Source organism: Pyricularia pennisetigena, chromosome 6 (genome assembly GCF_004337985.1).
Source record: "Pyricularia pennisetigena strain Br36 chromosome 6, whole genome shotgun sequence".
NCBI lineage: Eukaryota > Fungi > Ascomycota > Sordariomycetes > Magnaporthales > Pyriculariaceae > Pyricularia > Pyricularia pennisetigena.
In genome coordinates this window covers 4794180-4812715 of record NC_043744.1, presented here as the reverse complement: position 1 = coordinate 4812715, position 18536 = coordinate 4794180, and the positions used below count along the sequence as shown (strand labels likewise).

Below are 18536 nucleotides of genomic sequence, written 5' to 3'. Positions count from 1 at the left end.
ATGCACAAGTGCAGTGAATGGTATACTCGGATGAGTAAAATGTCGGTAGTAGAAGCAGAACGGTAGTCAGTATAGCTCGATGCTAAACCGGCCCAATGTGAAAGTGCCGTTCTTGAAGTTGACTGCGCGACCTTGCTGCAAGCAAAATGAAGGGAACAGAACAAAGGTTCTTTGGAAACTTGTTTTGATGAAGGATAGTGAAGCGTGACCAAAACTTGATCGCAAGCGGCAGCATATGCCAAAAAGAACGTGGGTTGGTGAAGAAAGGAAAGAAAAAAAAAAAAAAAAGAGGAGGCGCGAGGGGAACAAAGGGCAATATGGGCTAGCGTTGTAGAACAACGGTATGTTGGGAGGGAAAACAGAACTTTTCCTCGTGCCGGAAGGGGCAAAAACGAAAAGCGGGTGTGTGTGTTAATAACAAGGGGCACGCGTACTGTACTGTACAGAAAGGTGGAAGCAAAAGTCCAGATCCCGTCCAGCCTTGACTTTGGATTGGCCTTGGCCAGGCACACACATAACCACACCACCACAGCCGTCACCTTTTCCGCCATGATGGTGGTGTCCTGCCGCTGCCGCCTATCACTATTTTCTGCAATGGGGCTGTATGGGTCATGGCGACAAGGGTGTCAAGGTTGTACCAGTCACTGCTTCTCCATAAGGCAGCGGCGCATCGAAGCTCAGCCGGTCGCCAGGCCGCCCCCCTGGTACCTTGCAGGAGCCCCACATTTGACCTACAACTGAACCAACGGCGCCCAGTACGTACCCCGCCAGTGCCGCTCGGTGCCTTCGCCAGTTCTGGCTGGGATTTTTCCCTGACCCTTCCAGTCGAGATGGAGTAAGTAGGCTGCCTAGGTTTGCGCTTCGGCAAGAGGAGAGGCAGTTTTTACACAGTTAGCTTTTGTTGTAAGGCTGTTCATTTGGTTTGCTGTCTGGCAAAAATCTGGAGGTTCGGCACAGCTTCGATCGAAAAACAAAAACACCATCTTATCAGTTTGTTTGTTCAGGAACAAGTGCGGAGATTAAAACAAAAATAAGCCAATGCTTCCGGCCCATGAGGTCCGACCAGAGGAGTCCGTGTGGTGTCCATACTGTACAAATACTGTATGCAGCCAGAGACCCTAGTCGCAACGCTTCGTCTGTTAATCGCTCACTGTTGGCAGCGGAGATACCCGCCAAGCCGCGGCGGTTGTTTAGAGCATAAGCCCCGCGGTGAACAAAACTCGAAAGAAAAGAAAGGAAACACAAAAACAAGTAGTGAAAAACAAAAGAAAAAAAAGTTCCGTATTCCGATGCTTTCCTCCACGTGGGAGAACACAATTGGTTTCATAGCTCCAGTCCTGGATTTTTTTTTTTTTTTTTTGCGCGTGCCAATGAGGAGTCAAGCTGCAGATTGAATTATCGTGGGCAGTGTTGTACCTGCAGCATGCAAGGGAGCCACAAATAGCATCCATTCATCCTATCATCGTTAAGGAGGCGGCCAAACGAATCCGATGGACTTTTGGCGCTGAGCACTGGCCCCCAACCCCTTTGCTTTTTGTGGCCCCTTGCAAGCCCTGGTCGCTTTATGTATATTGATTGCAGCTCTCTGAACTTCTTTTACACCGATAGTATTCCGCTCCTCGAGCATATAGTGGTCCAATCCGCTGAACGGAAAGAATGCCATGGAAACTTTGCTGTTATTGGCGATGACGCGTTGTTGCATTTATAAATCACAGAAACAATCGGTGTGAATGTCTGTCTTTGCACGGGTCCTGTTCTTGCTTCTATTGTTCAGTATCATGGCGTTAGCCGTTCGAGCGAAACATACTAGCTGCGTAAATTGGCTCGGTCTCAGAACATCATTTGATGCCTAGGGCGGAAAGGCTACTCAGCAAGTCGGCAAAAGGAGATGCATCTATTGATTACTGTTGTCTGTTGGCAAGCTGACAATCCAATGCAATGCCAGAAAAGCGTCATGACACCTCGAGAGGTATCGATTATTTCGCCCACCAACTCGTATGTCAAGGTAAGGAACCCCCGGTGATGTGTTTAAACTCTACTTTGCATGACAAACAAGACGGGAAATGCTGGTAAGACGGCGAGTTTATTTGAAGGGGTGATAGATGTTGTTTGCGCGGGGGAGGCAATGCTGTCCGGGAGGGGCGGAGCCAATAATCCTTCGGAAGGTGGCGGTACTGTACGATACACTGCAACACGTCAGCTCAGCATTCGCCCAACGGATTGCGGGCAAACATGCTGACTGCTGACTGCCCACTAAGGCTTTGTGCTCTAATTGATCTAATTCAGAGCATCTCGTCAGCAACCTCTCGTAAACACCCCTTTTTGTTTCTTAATTTACTGTCCATGGCAGGCGGTGCCGATCTCACTTGTGGGTGAGTGGACCAATCCCTCGCGCGAGGGAGAAAAGAACGAGAAGCAAGCCAAAAGTACCTTTCACGGTCCTTTCATTCCTTATTGACACTCGAAACGCGCTAAGCAGGGGTGGGGAGAGAGCGGATTTTCTGCAGTAGTATCTGTAGTCTTTTCCCAGCCCTCTTTTTTTTTTTTCTTGTTGTCGCAGACCCGGTTGTAATCAAGGGATTTTATTCGAGTTCCATTTTCAATTTTAATCCCTCGTCATCAAAACGCCAAGACATACAAAAAATAAATATGCCAACCATTCAAGCTACTGTATCTTCTCCTCGTTTATTCTTGTGTACTGTACAGCCTCAAACTATTGCGTATGCTCTTGTAACTGCATGACTCGCTCTTTCCCTCTCGTGATGTGCCTTTTCCGGTAAAGGAAACGAACGACACGAAGTGATCGATCATAAGTGGTCTGTGTTATCGATTCTTCCAACCGACGCTCCTCTTGCCGGCACTTGGGGTCCCATGCCGGTGGAGGGCTGAATTTGATTCTTTTTGTTTCAAACCGTTCAAAGGGAAAGATGTGCAAACAAAGAAGTAAAAGCCATGTCATTTGCTTGCGAAGAACAAAATTCATCATTGCGCGCGTCTACATCAATTCTCACTGAAACATTTTTGCGGTTCGTTTTAGCGCGATATATTCACAGCGTGCAAAGCTTATTGTTTTCGTCTCAAAAATAAGAAAGAAAGAAAGAAACCAACAATTCACAAAAATATCGGACGAACCATCACAACCATTGGTCCAAAAGATCGGCGTAGGTGTGGGACGGCCTCCAAACCTGGCCACTAGCCTTGCCCAGGCTAGGTAAGCTTGGTAAGGTCTCCAAGCAGCCAAGATATTTTCCCCAAGAATCTTGGCTATGACTTGGTAACACGACAATATCGCCCCTTTTATTTTGAATCCTTCTTTTTTATCCCACGTTGCAATCCTCCTCAAATTTGGACAGTTCAGCCAATCAGGGTATCCAATCAAGCAAGAAAAAGTACAAGATTTGGTGTCTCAAAGTAGGTAGCCGCCGCCATCAGCTCGTGACAACGCGACGGTCTAGGGGTACGGTATACCCATTTGTGCTCGTTGGTTCGCATCACACAAAGCAGGCCGATCTTTTTTTTTTTTTTTTTTTTTTTTTTTTTTTTTTTTTTTTTCAAGGCCTGTGAATACGCTACCCTTGACTTTCAGCTTGTCCTGAGCTGTGACACTCGCATCCCACTCGTGTGATGTGCAGCTGCGATGTCTTTGGCAAGCGGTTGGTCAGTCGGATGGACGTACGGCGTTAAAATTTTCGTATGCTCATTATACTGCTACTAAACAACCCATCACTCTGCTTGCCTACTGTACATCGGAACCTCCCTTGCATGCATCACTCTCCGTTCGCGGTCGGATAGTGGTCCTTGCCGTATGTCTCGTTCAGGCTGACATGCGTGACGATGTTACCGTTTTCCATCCTAACCCAGGTGTCAACCTGCAGTCCCAGATCTAACTCCGTCTGCGTCTCGTTGCCGGCAGTTGCAAGCTGAGGCAGCCGCATTTCCAAGATTCGCACTCCTCTGTTCCAGTTGCCGTAACCCCCGTAACCGGTTCGTTTTGAAAAACAAAGAATCGGTTGTTCTCTTGAAACCCCGTCATCGTCGTGTTCGTCTTCCTCGCCCTCGTGGCGCCGGAGGTTTCCGCGTTCCTTATCGGGCCAGGGTGCGCACCATGAGCTTCCATCTAAGATTCATTTATATCGTTAATGGTTGATCCGTGTGGGGGAACAGAAGAACTGGACAGGTTTAACTCACGATCGTGACTGCTGTGCACGCTGTGCAAGCCCTTCTCGCCCATCAGTGCACTGACAAATTCATCGTCGTTGTGTCCCTCCCCCTGGATATGCAGTGGTCGCTCGTCTGCATTCAACCCGGGGAGCAGCGCCGCGTCCAGACCGCCCTCTGCAACACTACGGAACACATGTGGTGGTATGTGAACAAACGCAAGGCTGGGCAATTGACCGAACCTGGCGCGCAAGTCTTTGCTCGTCTCCCGGAACCAGTCCGCCGTGGCGGCTAGTACCCAGTTATCAATGTTGGCTTCGGGATTTTTATCGTTTCTATGCTGGTACTCTGCACCGCCTCGGCTGTCAAAAAACCAGAGGATCATTACCGGGCCAGTGCCGGTCTTCTCGACCAGGACGTAATAATTGCTCACCCCTGCTCCATCGGGGCCCATCCGCCTGGTCATGGAGAGCGCCGGGTAACCCTCCCTTTCGGCGGTGTATATTTCGTCCCTGGACATATTGAACTGGCTGTCATGGTTGCCATACGTTGACGCCCATGGAAGGTTTGAATTCACCATTGGGCGAACCGCCCGGTACAGGTGGCTGGCTGCTGTTTCCTTATTCACTTCTTCGCCAGCTATCAAATCACCGTTGAGGACAGCCAGGTTGGGCGATTCCTGACGAATGATGTATTCCATGAGGCGAGTCGTATTGCGATCCTTCTCTTCACCTCTGTGCCTCTCTCCAAAGTGCAAATCCGCAAAAATGGCGATCCGGAAGGAGTCGGAATCGCGTGTTATTACTAGCCTGTTAGAATCGTCGTTGCCGGACGGCGACGAGTGGGAATCATGATGTGACTGCGACCATGGCGGGCCTGAGATCATCAACTGGACCGAAATGCCGAACAATGCAAAGATGGACAGCGCCGTCATCCACATTGAAAAAAGTGATCGGTGGTGAGGTGGCCTGGTTTGTGCATCGATTTTGCTCTCCAGGAATGGCTGCATTTCGTTGCGCCCAGCTGCCATGTTGTGGCAGTTGTGGACAGTATGTCGATATTTGACGTCTTTGCCTAGTTACTCAAACCGATCATCTAGCCGCATATGTCGACGGGTTGAACCTCAAATTCAACGCATAGTGTTTAATAAAGTAGACGTTGTAGAGCGGTCCAAGGTCACATCAATCATTACTGGAGTACTGTGGGCAATGGACGCAGTGAAGACTAGAAATAAGAGGAATAAAAGAAAAAAAATCTTGAAATTGGCCATGCATGCATCCCGTCAGCAACAGGTTTGATTTCATTTTACCTTATCGTAACTCGCCAACTGGCCGTTGATGACGAGCAAATCGCGTGCTGGCTGACCCTTTCGGAAGGATCGATCAGCCGGTACAAAGTTGAAGTGCCTGCCAGATAAGGGCATTATTTCCGGTGGCTTTTTGGTTTGTACGGTACAGTACGGTACGTTGAGGTACGCGTCGTACAGCTCTGCTGTCAACACACGACAGTTGCTGCGTCGTTCATGCGACTTTACGCGTGATTAAGAATCCGGTTTGTCGCGCTTTGGCTTTACAAACAATCGAAGGCGATACAGGAAAATAAGGGAGAGACAAAAAAAATAAATTGAATAAAAACTTTGAATTTTTGTTACCGTACTATGCCAAATCATATATCACCACTAAAGCTGGTACTGTGGAAGAATTAAGTATCAAGAAGTGAAGAGGTGATACACATAAAGGGACGTAAAAAAGTCAACAGGAACATTGCGCGATCCGCACCTATAGTCGCACTCAAAATGGAGCCATGCGTGTTCACCAACGACCATTTGCTGAGAGCTGCCATAAATCAACAACCAGCATGGCAAAGCCCCCGAATTCCGTTTTCCTTGCTCGTTGCACCACTGCCCTCCCTTCGTGTTAGTCTTCCCCTTTTCCGAGTGGCGTTGCCGATAGTCTTCTTTTGGCCAAACAACAAAGCAGTAAATATGCATAGCTGCCAATTGATTATTTTATTTGTGCTCCCCCTCTCTATATTGGGCTGGAACCAAATCTCAGGCAGTAACCTGGACAAAGCGCTAGGTTCGGATGGGCCAAAATTAATAGCATGTGTGTACAGAACCAAAATTCTATTACCACCATCATGATCTGGGTGGTGGAGGACATCAATTTAACCTCTTAGACGGAATACTACCCTATCCCCGGAGTCGCTTTCTGTAGTTTTCAATGTAAGATCATCATCAGATAGCTCCACTTCGTAACCGGGACTATGTACCTTTTACATTGGGTATACACTGACAGTCAACACCCCGTAGCCAAAAGAGTAAGGCCTACAGCAGTCGTGGCGACTCATTTTCCAACACATGAACTGACAGAGGTCATCGTAACCTACAGACCCAAATCAGCGAATCTAGAAGCAGAGTGGCTCCAGGCAGCTTCGGAAGCGCCAGAGTCCCTATTGGCCGTAGACTGCTCAAACAATGAAAACGACAGCTTTTGCGTAAGCCACGCAGGAGGTGGCTATCCTGCCATTCGCCTATTCCAAGCTGCTAGTCCTGGATCCGTATATCAGGGACCAAGGGTAGCGAAAGCGTAAGCTACCACCACAGGTCTTCTGTTGCGCACAGAACCTCATCACCAATTATGGCATCTCAAAGACGTAGTTTGACGGAGAAACAAGACTGACCCGCGGTGTTTGGACCTTCACCCACGCACCGGACGGAGCAGTATCGTCAACTTCATAACCCGCCACAGGCGCCCCCTCATCTCCGAGCTTACAACCCAGGAGGAATACTCCGCACTGCTGACCGCCGACGAGGCCGTGTTCATCGCTTATGCACCAACACCAGCTCAACGTGCCCTCTTCCAAGACGCTGCGGTCCGTTACCGTGACGAGTTTACTTTCGGTCTCGTCGTCGACCCGGCACTCATCCCCGGAGAAGGGACGGGGACCACCACGAGTCCCTTGGTACTCTGCCACCGCTCCGACGACGGCGTCACGTCCCGCCTCCCGTTCTCCGAGGACGACTCCTCCTCGTCCTCCTCCACCCCAAAGACATCACCCGATGCCCTGGCCGCCTTCATCGAGGAGGCGAGCCGACCCACCATCGCCGAGCTGACCGTGCGCACCCACGCGCGCTCCCTCGCCCGCGGCGCGCCCATGGTGTACATGTTTGCGCGGACGGGAGCCGAGCGCGCGTCGCTGCGGGCGAGCCTGCACCGCCTCGCGACCGGCTACCGCGACTCGCTGACCATCGTGACGGTCGACCCGGCCGAGTTCCCGGACCTGCCGAGCAGGCTCGGGCTCGGCGGGGTGGACCAAGAAATCGTCGAGGGCCGACCGGCCGGCGCCCTGCACCAGCTCTCCAAGGACAGGGTCTACCCGTACCCGCGCGGGCGGCCCGTCGACCCGCGGTCCATCCAGCAGTGGGGTTTGGACGTGTTCCAGGGCCGCGTCAAGCCCTGGACGCCGCCGGGCGTCACCACCTCTTACAACGACCTGGGCCCCACCAGGGTCGCAGCCGCCGCCACGAGGAAGATCTCGATCGCCAACATCCCGGGCCTCAAGATCAAGATTGCTGGGCATAGGCAGGACGAGCTTTGAGTAAAAAGGGAAAAATACTAAAGAAGCAACATCATCAGAGACAAAACCACGGCTGAGAAGTATTGAGAATAGGACAAACGTAAAACTGAATAGAAAGTCATTCCAAATAAATGGATGATATGAGTATTAGTGGTATCTATGTAGGGGTTATTTTTCTGTATGTAGGCCTTCCTTCTATTTTCTCTTCCGAAACAAACCGCCCTGTCTCCACGTAAATCGCCGAAAAAGACAACCCAAGCCAACACCTAAAGAAACGATCGAGTACTTCAAATAGCTTTTTTTTTCTCTTTTTTTTTTTTCCCCCACCTTTTGTAGGACAAATCAACCCCCAGCTAAGCCATGTGATGGACAATGGAATACCCCCCCCGCACAATCGTTGTGGTTCGAGCCTCGGAGCTTCCTGTAAAAACGTAAAGTATATCATGAGAAGATGAACGAATGTACAGTGGCGACAAGGGCACCGACAAGGGCAGTATAATAACAAGAGCATGCAGCGGAAAGGGTAATCATGATACCGCAAGCGCAATCGTGGATATAACAAGCAACCAGTACTGGTCCAACAGAGATGTGTGGTGTGGCGTTGAGCGGATACGGAGGCGAAGTAGGCTCACAACCGGCCAAATTTGACCAGTGCGTCTAGAAGTTATATCTGGTCCCCTGCCGGCCTAGCGGCTTGCCCTTCTTGTCCGCCGCCGCAGCAGCAGCAGAGGCATCCGCAGCCTCCTTTTTCCGACTGGGCTTCTTCGTTCGAGGTGGAGGCGGGTGGACACTGTGTATATGGCCCGCATCCTCTATCATCGTTTGGTTCTCCCACTTGAGACAGCGGTATTTTGGTGGTTCAGGTGTCGACTGCACCACGGCTGCCTTGGCTGCGGCAACACCGCGAGTTGATCGCTTGCCTGAGTTGACGGCCGTAAACCCGGACTTCCTCTCGGGCTCCTTCTCGGGCGTCTTCTCCTTTTTGCCAGCCTCTTCCTCGATCGGCTTCTCCTCTTCTGGGTTGCCGACGTACTTGAGCCTGTTGCGCATATGAGTCTCGATTCGCTCCCTAAAGGCAACAAGCTCCTTTCTCAACTTGAGCTCATTGAAGCCGCGGGGATCGAGCCATTCAATAAGCTTTTTGACGTCGTCTGGATCTGAAATGAAACCCCACTGGCGCGCATTGAACACGCTCGTTGGGCCCTCATCCTTGACTTTGCGCTCGGCCACGGTCATGCCGAATTTGGCCTTGTACTCTTTTTCTTGCTCGGGGGCGAGGTCAATGTAGCCCTCGCGCTCCATGTCGTCCGGTCCTTGCACCCATATGCACCCGTTCGCATACTCGGCCTCGGCAGTCGAACTCTGCGGCAGGCCAGCGTAAGGCATACCGTTGCGCTCAAACCAGTAGTACCTGTTCCAGAATCGGTCCTTGCCGAGAACACGCGTCCGCGGGCAATCGGCTTCGCGCAGGTCGTTGTCGATGACGGCGATCTCGGCCTCAAGTTCCTTGATCGTGTCTTCCTTCTTTTGAATGTCCTTTAGAAGTTTTATAAACTGTTTCGTTTGCTTCGGCGCCTTGGTTGCCGCTGCCGCCTCTTTCTCCCTTTTACGCTCTTCCTCAAGCTCCCGCTTCTTCTGCCTTTGCGCTGCACGATCCTGTGCGCGCCTCAACCCCCTTCCGATGGCTACATCGTCTTCAGTCGTATCGGCGTTCATCGTATCGTCATCAACCAGCGGGGACGCATGATCGTTGGTGCCTGTCATTGAAACATCGCCGTTGGCCTTTGGAACCTCAGGCTTCGGCGATGGAGGCATGTTGTCGGGCAGCTGGATTTTCCGCTCTTCATTCAACGCCTTCAGCTCCTCGATCCTATCCTCGCAACCACGTCAGTATTGCGCGCATAACCATTCACGACTCGTAAACTCAAACGACGACTTACGCAAGCTTCCTCTGCCGCTGGAGCTCAATCTTCTGTTTTCTGTATTCAGTCATGGTCTCGCTGCACTCCTCCATATAGGCACGAATGGCCTTGGTCTCCACCGTCAACATGCATATTAACTGCAGGGCAGCGACGCGCATGTTGATGTCCATTCTAGCGTAGTTCCTGCGCACCGTCTCCTGCGTAGGCTGGTCGGCCGTAGGGACAAGCTGCGCCAGTATGTCCTCGCACGAGTCTCGTAAGCGCTCCCGTTGGGAAATCTGGTGTAGCAACCCGACCATGATCCGCTCCCAGCCGCCATCCTCAAAGTTGCGCTTTGCAGCCTGCTCGACCCAGTCGTAGTCCTCCAGGACGTCCTCGGCGCGGTGACGCTTCGCTGCGAGTGCGGCTTGTTCCTCACTTTCCCTCTCAGCAGCCGCGGCTTCGTTGGCTAAGCGCTCTGCCTCGGCCTTGGCAAGGCTGCTCCTAGTTGCCCGTTTGGCTGGCTTTGGCTCGGGCTCGGGTGTCGGTGACCGGCTCTCTTCCTCTTCGTCGTCATCCTCGTCGTCATCCAGAGCTGGGAGTTGAATCTGGGCTTCACCGCCGTCCTTTTCCGAGCTGACCAGGACGGACAGTATTGAGCAGTGGATCTCATCAAACAGTTGAGGCCTGACATCCTCTGATGCAACGACCAGACATTCCACGTAGTCATCAAATGTGAACGAGTCTAGCTTGAAGACCTCGCAGTAGACATTGAGGGTGTCCCATGTTTCCAACAATGGCCCCACGGACTTCATCAAGATGTTTTCGCCGAGAGGCGGAGTCTTCTCGACGTCGACTGGCGGATCCTTACACAAGAACTTTATCTTCGGTCGAACGTGGCCACGTGACTCTAGCTGCAAGTCCTCGATGGGATATTTCGGAGGCGGGGGTGGTGGCGGCGGTTCGGGTTGGTACATCATTGGAATCGTTTTGCCCGGATTTTGGTATGACATTGAGAAATGTAAAGGATTTCCTGGGATCGGCGGGGGCATCATGTCATGACCAATCTCTGGGTGAACAAGACCGACCAATTTACCCTTGACTGGCTGCTGGCCCTGAAGGTGTTTCGGCTTGTGGCTCTTGGGAGCGGGCTTCAGCTCTGGCAACCGCATTGGGCCATTGGAACTGAAGGGGTTAGTCGGCATTGGGCCGTTCCCGTTGACAAGCGGGGTGCCATTGGTGCCGTTGAAGCTGCTATCCGCCGAGCTTTGGTGCTTCTTTTGAGCCTGCAGGTGCTTGCGCTCCAGGAGTTTGCTGTCGTAAAGCAGGTGAGTAGGCACCCGTGTATCAATGTGATACTTGGCTGCGACATCATGTTTGACCAGCCATGGCGCACCGTTCCAAGCCTCCCTGGTGACCGTCTTCTTGATAAACGATCGCAGGACCGACTTGGTAAAGACCTTGCGATCGCGCCAGATGTGTTCGCTATCAACCTGCGCCTCCTGTCCCGGCATGCTGTCAAGGCTAACGGTATAAGAAGAATATGGCTTGGTTGAGCTGCCGTCAGGGAGAATTTTTCCTGGGAACTTAACCTTTTCCCGTACGACGCCTTGATGCCGATCTCCCTCCATGAGTTGGATACCCACAGATTCGCCAGGATAGTAGTCGGACTTGAACTCGTCAAAGACCTGATCAACAAGGTGGTCTATCCTCGAGACTGTAGAGAATTGAACACGCCGTAGGATGGGGCCTTTTAGTGATTCTGGAAAGGCCTGATCGACCTCTTGAGCGCCATGGAGCTGAAGTTTGTTCGGGTTAGATGTGCAAGATGGCATGCATACAGTAGAGGAGAAAAGAAGCCAGGCATACCTCGCTTTTAAGCGCGTCGAAAAAGGTCAAGCCTGAATGACCGGTTATCTGGCAGATAAATCGTCGCTACATATATATTGCGTCAACATAGGTCCGATTGGAGACAATTTGCGCGGTAGAGCAACGTGCGGAAAGCATACCTGCTTGTAAAAATCCATTCTGCAAGGTAGATTTCAGTATTAGTAGGTTTGGCGCCAGAACCAGTAGCTAAACGCGGAAGATTCCTTACCTGTTGAGATAGTCCTCGTATGTGAGAAACATCTCGCCAGTCTGATCGATGTACCAGACCTACAAAAACGTAAAATGTAAGTCAAATGCCCATAGGGAGTGTACATGGTTATGCGATATATGAAGCATCCGGGATGCGTGCTAACCTCGGAGGAGCCATCGGGTACTTGCGGCGGTTCGAGGAACCGGACCGGCTTGCGCTTGAACAGCACCTGGAGGAGAATAGGAGTATTAACCAGCGGATCTGACGCGACATGTGCACCATATGCTTCCATCTTCCAAGGGGGCCGTACCATGACCGGTTTCTGTTGCAAGTCCTAGTGTTGAAGATAGTCCAGTTTTGTGGTCGCCGATTTGAGTAAAAAAACAAAATAGAAGATTTATATCAAAGCTGCTCCGCAAGCGGGGCACGTTCTGGAGAGTTGAAGCGTAATGAGCGAAGCTCGATAGACGCGTGCAGAAATGCGTGGTCGGGCGCGAAGCAAATGGGGATTCTTGGGGCGGGTATCGTAGGTGGGCATTCGCAGGCGCACCCAAGGTTTAGATATTTTCTGGTAAAGGGCCCACGGAAACCGAAACGCGTGATGTGCCTTATATGCGAGTCGGAAGTCTCTTCCGGCGCGAGTACAACAAAGCTAGACGCGAGTTCCCTATGATTCGCGGATGGAGTTCGTGGCTGTCTAGAAAGACTAGTATTGTATGGCGGGCAAGTGGTGGTTGTGGTCCTTGGAAACGGATACTAGCCGCGTCTCGAGAAATCTCAAAATCGAGGGCGGAGCTATAGCCGGGGGAAGAAGCTTGCCGAAAGTTGTATTAGTCGAGGCGAGCTTGTCATCGGATGTTGTTTGTTGTTGGTTGTAGCATGGCGCATGGTTTGGAACGTCGCGGCGTCGAAGATCCGGAAAGGCGAGGAAGAAAAAAAAATAACAGGATGGGGAGAATGGAGTGTTGACATGGTCGGGAGCAAAGGGGTTTGGGCCGCTTATGAGGTGGTGGGCAAGGTGGGCGAGCAGGGAGGGATGTGGTACATGCATGGATTTGCTACTGCCAGACTGAGCAAGCTCCGACGTGTGCGCGCGTGTTAAAGTGTGGGCCGCACCCGCGGGCTGGGTCCCAAGGCCCCAGTCCATCCACCTCCGTCGCCAATCCAATCAAGCGTACAAAGCCTCTACGAAAAACCACCACCCCGACACTCGACTCTCTTTTCCCTGTCCAGATCGTCACCTCTGCCCATTTTGCCAACAATGCGGTACTCGTTGTGCTCGTCTAGCCTCTGGGAATTCAACAAGCACTAAATGAACACTTAATAGTAAGATTTGATGTGTTTACACTCGAGAATAACATTCCATCCAAACTCGCCTCGTAGGTAGGGGCCGTGGCCTTCAAATCCTGCCCGCACCACCCGTATCCCTAGAACCAGCAGCACCGTTGACGAATTGATGTTCAAATGGTTGCTCTACTCCGCCAACATGCGCTTCCGAGCCACCTTTAAGTTTTTTATATGGTGTTCGGAACATACTTGCCTTTGAATAGTTCAATATAAGGGAACGGTCTGATCGCGTTTCCCCGGATTTTGCGGCTCAAATCGCGGTATATCTACGTCTGCATGTCTCTCCAGGGACATCACAGATGATCCTGCAATGAAATTCGTATCCAAAGCTCCTCAGAGTACATCGAGATAGCAATCGCATCGTTTTTCTGTGAGAACCGTTTTCTTGCCCAAGTGAGAAACTTTTTGACTCGTCAGACGGGGGACGACGCGGTCTCCAAAGAACTTGAAGATGATCGCCCCTTTCCGGAAACAGCCTTGTTGACAGGGATCTTGCGCGTGGAACATTCGAAAAGCCGGCTTGTCAGTCCCATATTCTCAGCTTAGTCATACTTTTGGCGACTGCAATTGGTCCACTTCACTCGGCGATGGACCCACTCCCAAGTCAACGAACACCCAGAGTCTTTCAACCATCGCTGAAAGTACTATCTGGCCCCTCGAACAGCCCACTACGCTGGCGGCGCATGCAAGTTGCTGGGTTATGTAGGAATTGAGATTGCCCCCCTCTGCATGCATCGGGTGTACCAATTCAAATACACCCTTTTCAGACGGATACGAAAGAATTTGAATCAATGGGTATCATCGTATATATCACCGCAGGGCTGAGAGCCTATTATAATTCCGAAATACCCCTGTCATGAACGACCCTTTACCATCAAGATGCGAAATAAACCACCATGAACCCAAGCCAGCTGCCAAATACCCCGATTGCAGTGTAGGAACTTGTAAACATGAGCGGTAGGAATTCGTAAGCTTTGCCAAACACGATCTGGTGCACAAGCGAGCAATAAACTATAAGGGGGATGCTGACCGCAATGTACAGCGTGTTGAGCCTGTCGAACAGGAAAAAGCGCGGCCTGCTCGACGCTGGCGCCAATCGATCAAAAGCTATCATGAAGAGAATCAACCAGAAGACGGTATAGGCTGTCTTGATGGGAAACTCAGCTGGCGTGAAGAGCAGTGGGAACAGGGAAACATGGCCCGCAACTGCCAAGGGGCGGAAGGCACTCAAATATCGCCTATCCTTCAACGCGATCAGACTGAAGGGTATTATGACCAGAAGGATGGCTTTTTCATGGACGTGCCAGCCGAACAGAAAGGATGCATAGCCGCAGAGAGTCACAGCACCAATAAAGTTGTCCCACGTCGGCTTCTTGAAGAGCCTGATCAGTGGAAGGGCCTGAAAGACCAATGTGAGCACGAAGCACATGCGGGGCGTAATATTTGGCAAAACTGCAAAGGACGAGTCCCCAATCAGTCCGCGGGTCACACTGGCGAGCGCCTCGGACTTGACGGGAAGACCCAGTTTCGGGGCAGCTGTGGTAGCGTTAGCAAAGTTCATGCTCTCCAGGCTTCACTTGTCGCGGGGAACGCTTACCAATGATCAGAACCCTGTCCACAAAAGAATACATGGCCCAAACATTCGGGGCCCAGTATGCGTGGCAGAGTCCCCTCGCGAACGGGAACAGGCGGCTTAATACCTGCTGCATCTGCCCCTTGACCGCAAAGGGACCAAAGGCTGCAGCGACAATGGTGAGGATTCCGCCACCGAGTTTCAAACAGTTCAAGAACTGGATGCGAAAGATGGACTTCGGATGGAGGCAGTAAGCTCGCAGCAGGAAAACAATATACGCCGGCGCGAGGTATGCGTAAATGTGCTTCATGCAAAGCAAAGCCGCAAAGACAAGCCCGCTACCAAGAAGGCCAGATTTTGTACGTGCGAGCGACAGGGACGCAATGAGAAGGCCGTACATGACTCCATTGTACTGGAAATGTATGTGATCGATGATCAGGAGAGCCGGGGACAGTAAAATCGAAATGGCGGCGGCATGAGCGGCTCGCTTATGCGAGCCCGAGGTTGAGTCGACAAATCTGAAGGTGGCGGTGTCACTTTGTTAGCAAGCTTTTGGGTTATAAGCGATGGGAGCTGCTAGAGAAGCTTACAGTTGCAGGGCGTAGACCAAAAACAACTCGGTCACGATAACGGTCCATCTCTGAAAATAGATCGTTTGCCAGCTGTCATAGTCGAGGTTTTTGATGCGCAACATGGCCGGATCAACCAGCCTTGCGACCTGGGAGAGAACCCATTCGAAGTAGGCAAAGAAGGGCGGATAGTCGAGAGTCCATTCCGAAGTCTTCTCGTAGTACCATTGCCAAGGGTGAAGACTGTGTGTTATGGCAAGCCAATTACGGTGGACTTCGAAGTCGGTAGATTTGCTGTTGCGTCGGTGCGATTCAATCGTCAGTCCATCAGGTTGGGTTGGGTTGGTTGTTGGCGTCTTCACGAGGGGAATCGTATCGCATGGGAAAGATAGAGATGGTGGGATGGGGGTCGGACTGAACAACGAGATTAACAACAAGCCCGATTCTGGTCTCTTGTACCTACTATGCTGGAAATAAAAGGATCTTCAACGCAGCCGCCACAAGGGCGACCTGTGGAATGGAGGGATACATGTCTGTCGCCATGGTCAACTAACCGCGCAGAGCGAGCTGGTTGGCATGGCTTGCTTGGCCTGGTGGGTATGGGTGCAGATACAATTGCAGCTCATCAGAAGAAATTCTCTATGGAAAAGTGTAGGGGACAGCTTCCCAGCTCGCAGCTTGGCTGGGGGGTCCCTGAAAGTCCGCCCCAGAGGAATCTTGTGGTCACCCTGTAACAATGCGACAATACACCGTAGGCAACGCAGAGAGACCGACGAAGTACGTACCAAAACTTAGTGGGCTTTGTCAATAGTGGAGACAACAAATTCCAATTTCAGCCACAAGGTGTACAGGTTGGAAGAGTCGGGCACCTACCTATATAAAGTAGGTATTACAGCCACGATTCATATTATGATGCTCCCCGCATGTGGCTCGTAGTCGATACGGGTTATTCAGCGTTTTGTTGGAGTCTTCAATGCGTTCGTCATTCTGGGCAGGGGTCTTTGGGTTTGGATGGATGTCTTGATCGAAAAACCGTGTCATCATCCGTGCACCAAGCCATACAGTTAAGCGACACCATTTCGGTCAGCACAATCGCTCGGCTAGCCGGCGAGGAAAGACAGTGGTGGCTTCGACAAGTCATTTGCTTTTCGGTTTTCATATCTCATTATTCTATATCTTCACTGTATATTGTAGTTTGCTTCCAGTCGGGCTTCTTCTTTTTTTTTGTATGTATTTTTCTCTGACTTGCACTGGTTGTTTGGCTCCGTGTTGTATCTCTCTGCTCACGTTCGCCGAGGCTTGTTGCGTGTCGTGTCAGTGTGAGGAGAAACCATTTTTAGAGACGACAGATCAGCCTTAATGCTGGACCCCTTACGCTTTCCCTTTCTGACAAACTGTCCTCAAACTTCAATTGGATATTGCATTTTATACCGCCTGCGGGCTTGCTTCTGACTTTTTTTTTTTCTATATTTGATTTGCTGCAAGTTCGTATCTACTGGACTGGGCTTCCGCGATTTTTTTTTTTTTTATTATTTCGTGCTTTGACTGTCGTATCTCTTATTTCTGTGATACCCCTTCTCTTCCCTACTTTCTTTGGCCAGTCCTACGAGCCTGGACGAATTCTCAAAATGCATTTCCGATCTTCTCTTGCTTGGAGCATGGTCGCTAGCGCCGCTCAAGTTCAGGCACAATATCTTCTCAATGATATGAGCTTTGGTTTCGGCTCCAAGTATGTTTGCTCCCTACCCGGATATTACGCTAGTCACCTTCGGTACCTTAACTAGGCATATGGCTGGGGGGAGAAATCTGCGCCGAACTGACCCTAACATACTTCTTCTCTCTTGCCTACAGAATCTCAGAAAATGGCCACACAATACCGAACTTCTCGACACAGGGCAACCCACGGCTGCCTGAACTCCTCTCTAACAAGCTGATCCTAACGCCCCCGGCGCCCGGAAACCAACGCGGAGCCGTTTGGACCGACAAGGAGCTGCACCAAGATGAGTGGGTGACGGATGTCAGCTTCCGCGTCAATGGACCCGAGCGTGGCAGCGGAAACATGAACATTTGGATGGCCAAGGATGGTTCGCGCGAGGTTGGAACTAGCAGTATCTACACCGTCGGTCACTTTGAGGGTTTGGCATTGGTTGTGGACACATACGGCGGTTCTGGCGGCATGATCCGAGGTTTCCTGAACGACGGCTCGACCGACTATCGATCTGCGCACGTCGACGGTCTTGCCTTTGGGCACTGCAACTATGCATACCGCAATCTGGGACGGCCCTCCGAGATCAAAATCACACAGACTGAACACAACTTCCGGGTTGATGTAGATAGTAGCCTGTGCTTCGAGAGCACCACTGTGCAGATCCCTGGTGGCTACAAGGTCGGTGTGACAGCAGCCTCGGCCGACAATCCGGACTCGGTTGAGCTGTTCAAGGTCGCCGTACTGTCTCACCAGGTTGGCAAGACGCAGGATCATCATGACGACCACCATGATGCCGGGCATGGCAATAGCCACTCGCACGATAATCATGGTGCTGAGCATGGTAGCGAAAAGGCCCACACGCCGCCCAAATTCTCGCGCGCGCGTTCGGAGCCCGAGCACGCGTCTAGCCACGCCGAGCACTGGGATGAGGACATCCCTGACGAGTCAGCCAGCAAGTACACATCATCCAAGGCTCAGTTCGAAGACCTTCACAACCGAATTCAGAGCGTCAACCACCACTTGTCCACCATATTCAAGCAGGTTACGTCGCAGCACAGCATGGACGAGCATCGTCACGAGGAGGTGTCTTCGATGATCAACGACGTCAAGACAGCATTGGGTAAGCTCCATGACATTGATAACAGGATGCACAGCCTGGAGCAGGAGGTGCGGAGCATCCGGGCAGATTTGTCGCACAAGGTTCAGACATCGGAGAACAACATCCGCACGCTTGTCGGTGATACTCACTTCAAGACGGTGGAGACAGTCCAGAAGCACGCTGCCCCGGGACACAGCCGGCTTATCTTTGTTATTATTGCTAGCCAGCTGTTGCTTGTGATCGGATATGGCGTGTACAAGCGGAGGAAGGGATCGATGCCCAAGAAGTACTTGTGATGGGGGGTTTTTTTATATTTTTTTTTTTGTGATTTTTAACATGTCTTCCTAGCTTCTTTCTCGGTTATTGCTCAAGCTGTAGCGTTGGCGATGCGGGTCAGGATAGTCCTGTATGTGTTTTTTTTTTTTTTTTTTTTGTACAAACCAGTTTTTGACAGCATAAGATTCCATAAATGGCTAAATCAAGAATAAAATCCATGAACTTTATAAAGATTCATGTAAATTG

The 18536-nt window shown here is 51.2% G+C and overlaps 5 protein-coding genes across 5 annotated transcripts; 2 read left to right on the top strand and 3 right to left on the bottom strand.

Moving 5' to 3' along the window:
• Positions 1-3767: 3767 nt before the first annotated feature.
• PpBr36_05179 (uncharacterized protein) lies at positions 3768-5188 on the bottom strand (the record flags this gene model as incomplete). The annotated part of the gene is made up of 2 exons (XM_029892337.1): positions 3768-4117; positions 4189-5188. 2 exons carry the CDS (start codon positions 5186-5188, stop codon positions 3768-3770), a joined length of 1350 nt encoding a protein of 449 aa, XP_029749577.1.
• A 954-nt stretch (positions 5189-6142) lies between these two features.
• On the top strand, positions 6143-7758 carry PpBr36_05178 (uncharacterized protein; the record flags this gene model as incomplete). The annotated part of the gene is made up of 3 exons (XM_029892336.1): positions 6143-6263; positions 6470-6654; positions 6835-7758. 3 exons carry the CDS (start codon positions 6143-6145, stop codon positions 7756-7758), a joined length of 1230 nt encoding a protein of 409 aa, XP_029749578.1.
• Positions 7759-8394: 636 nt separating this feature from the next.
• On the bottom strand, positions 8395-12031 carry PpBr36_05177 (uncharacterized protein; the record flags this gene model as incomplete). The annotated part of the gene is made up of 6 exons (XM_029892335.1): positions 8395-9607; positions 9678-11437; positions 11508-11573; positions 11648-11666; positions 11737-11795; positions 11882-12031. The coding sequence occupies 6 exons, from the start codon at positions 12029-12031 to the stop codon at positions 8395-8397; spliced, it is 3267 nt and encodes a 1088-aa protein (XP_029749585.1).
• Positions 12032-13939: 1908 nt separating this feature from the next.
• Positions 13940-15750, bottom strand: PpBr36_05176 (uncharacterized protein; the record flags this gene model as incomplete). The annotated part of the gene is made up of 4 exons (XM_029892334.1): positions 13940-14601; positions 14663-15156; positions 15229-15501; positions 15671-15750. 4 exons carry the CDS (start codon positions 15748-15750, stop codon positions 13940-13942), a joined length of 1509 nt encoding a protein of 502 aa, XP_029749586.1.
• Positions 15751-16835: 1085 nt separating this feature from the next.
• On the top strand, positions 16836-18310 carry PpBr36_05175 (uncharacterized protein; the record flags this gene model as incomplete). The annotated part of the gene is made up of 2 exons (XM_029892333.1): positions 16836-16936; positions 17059-18310. 2 exons carry the CDS (start codon positions 16836-16838, stop codon positions 18308-18310), a joined length of 1353 nt encoding a protein of 450 aa, XP_029749583.1.
• Between the last annotated feature and the right edge of the window lie 226 nt (positions 18311-18536).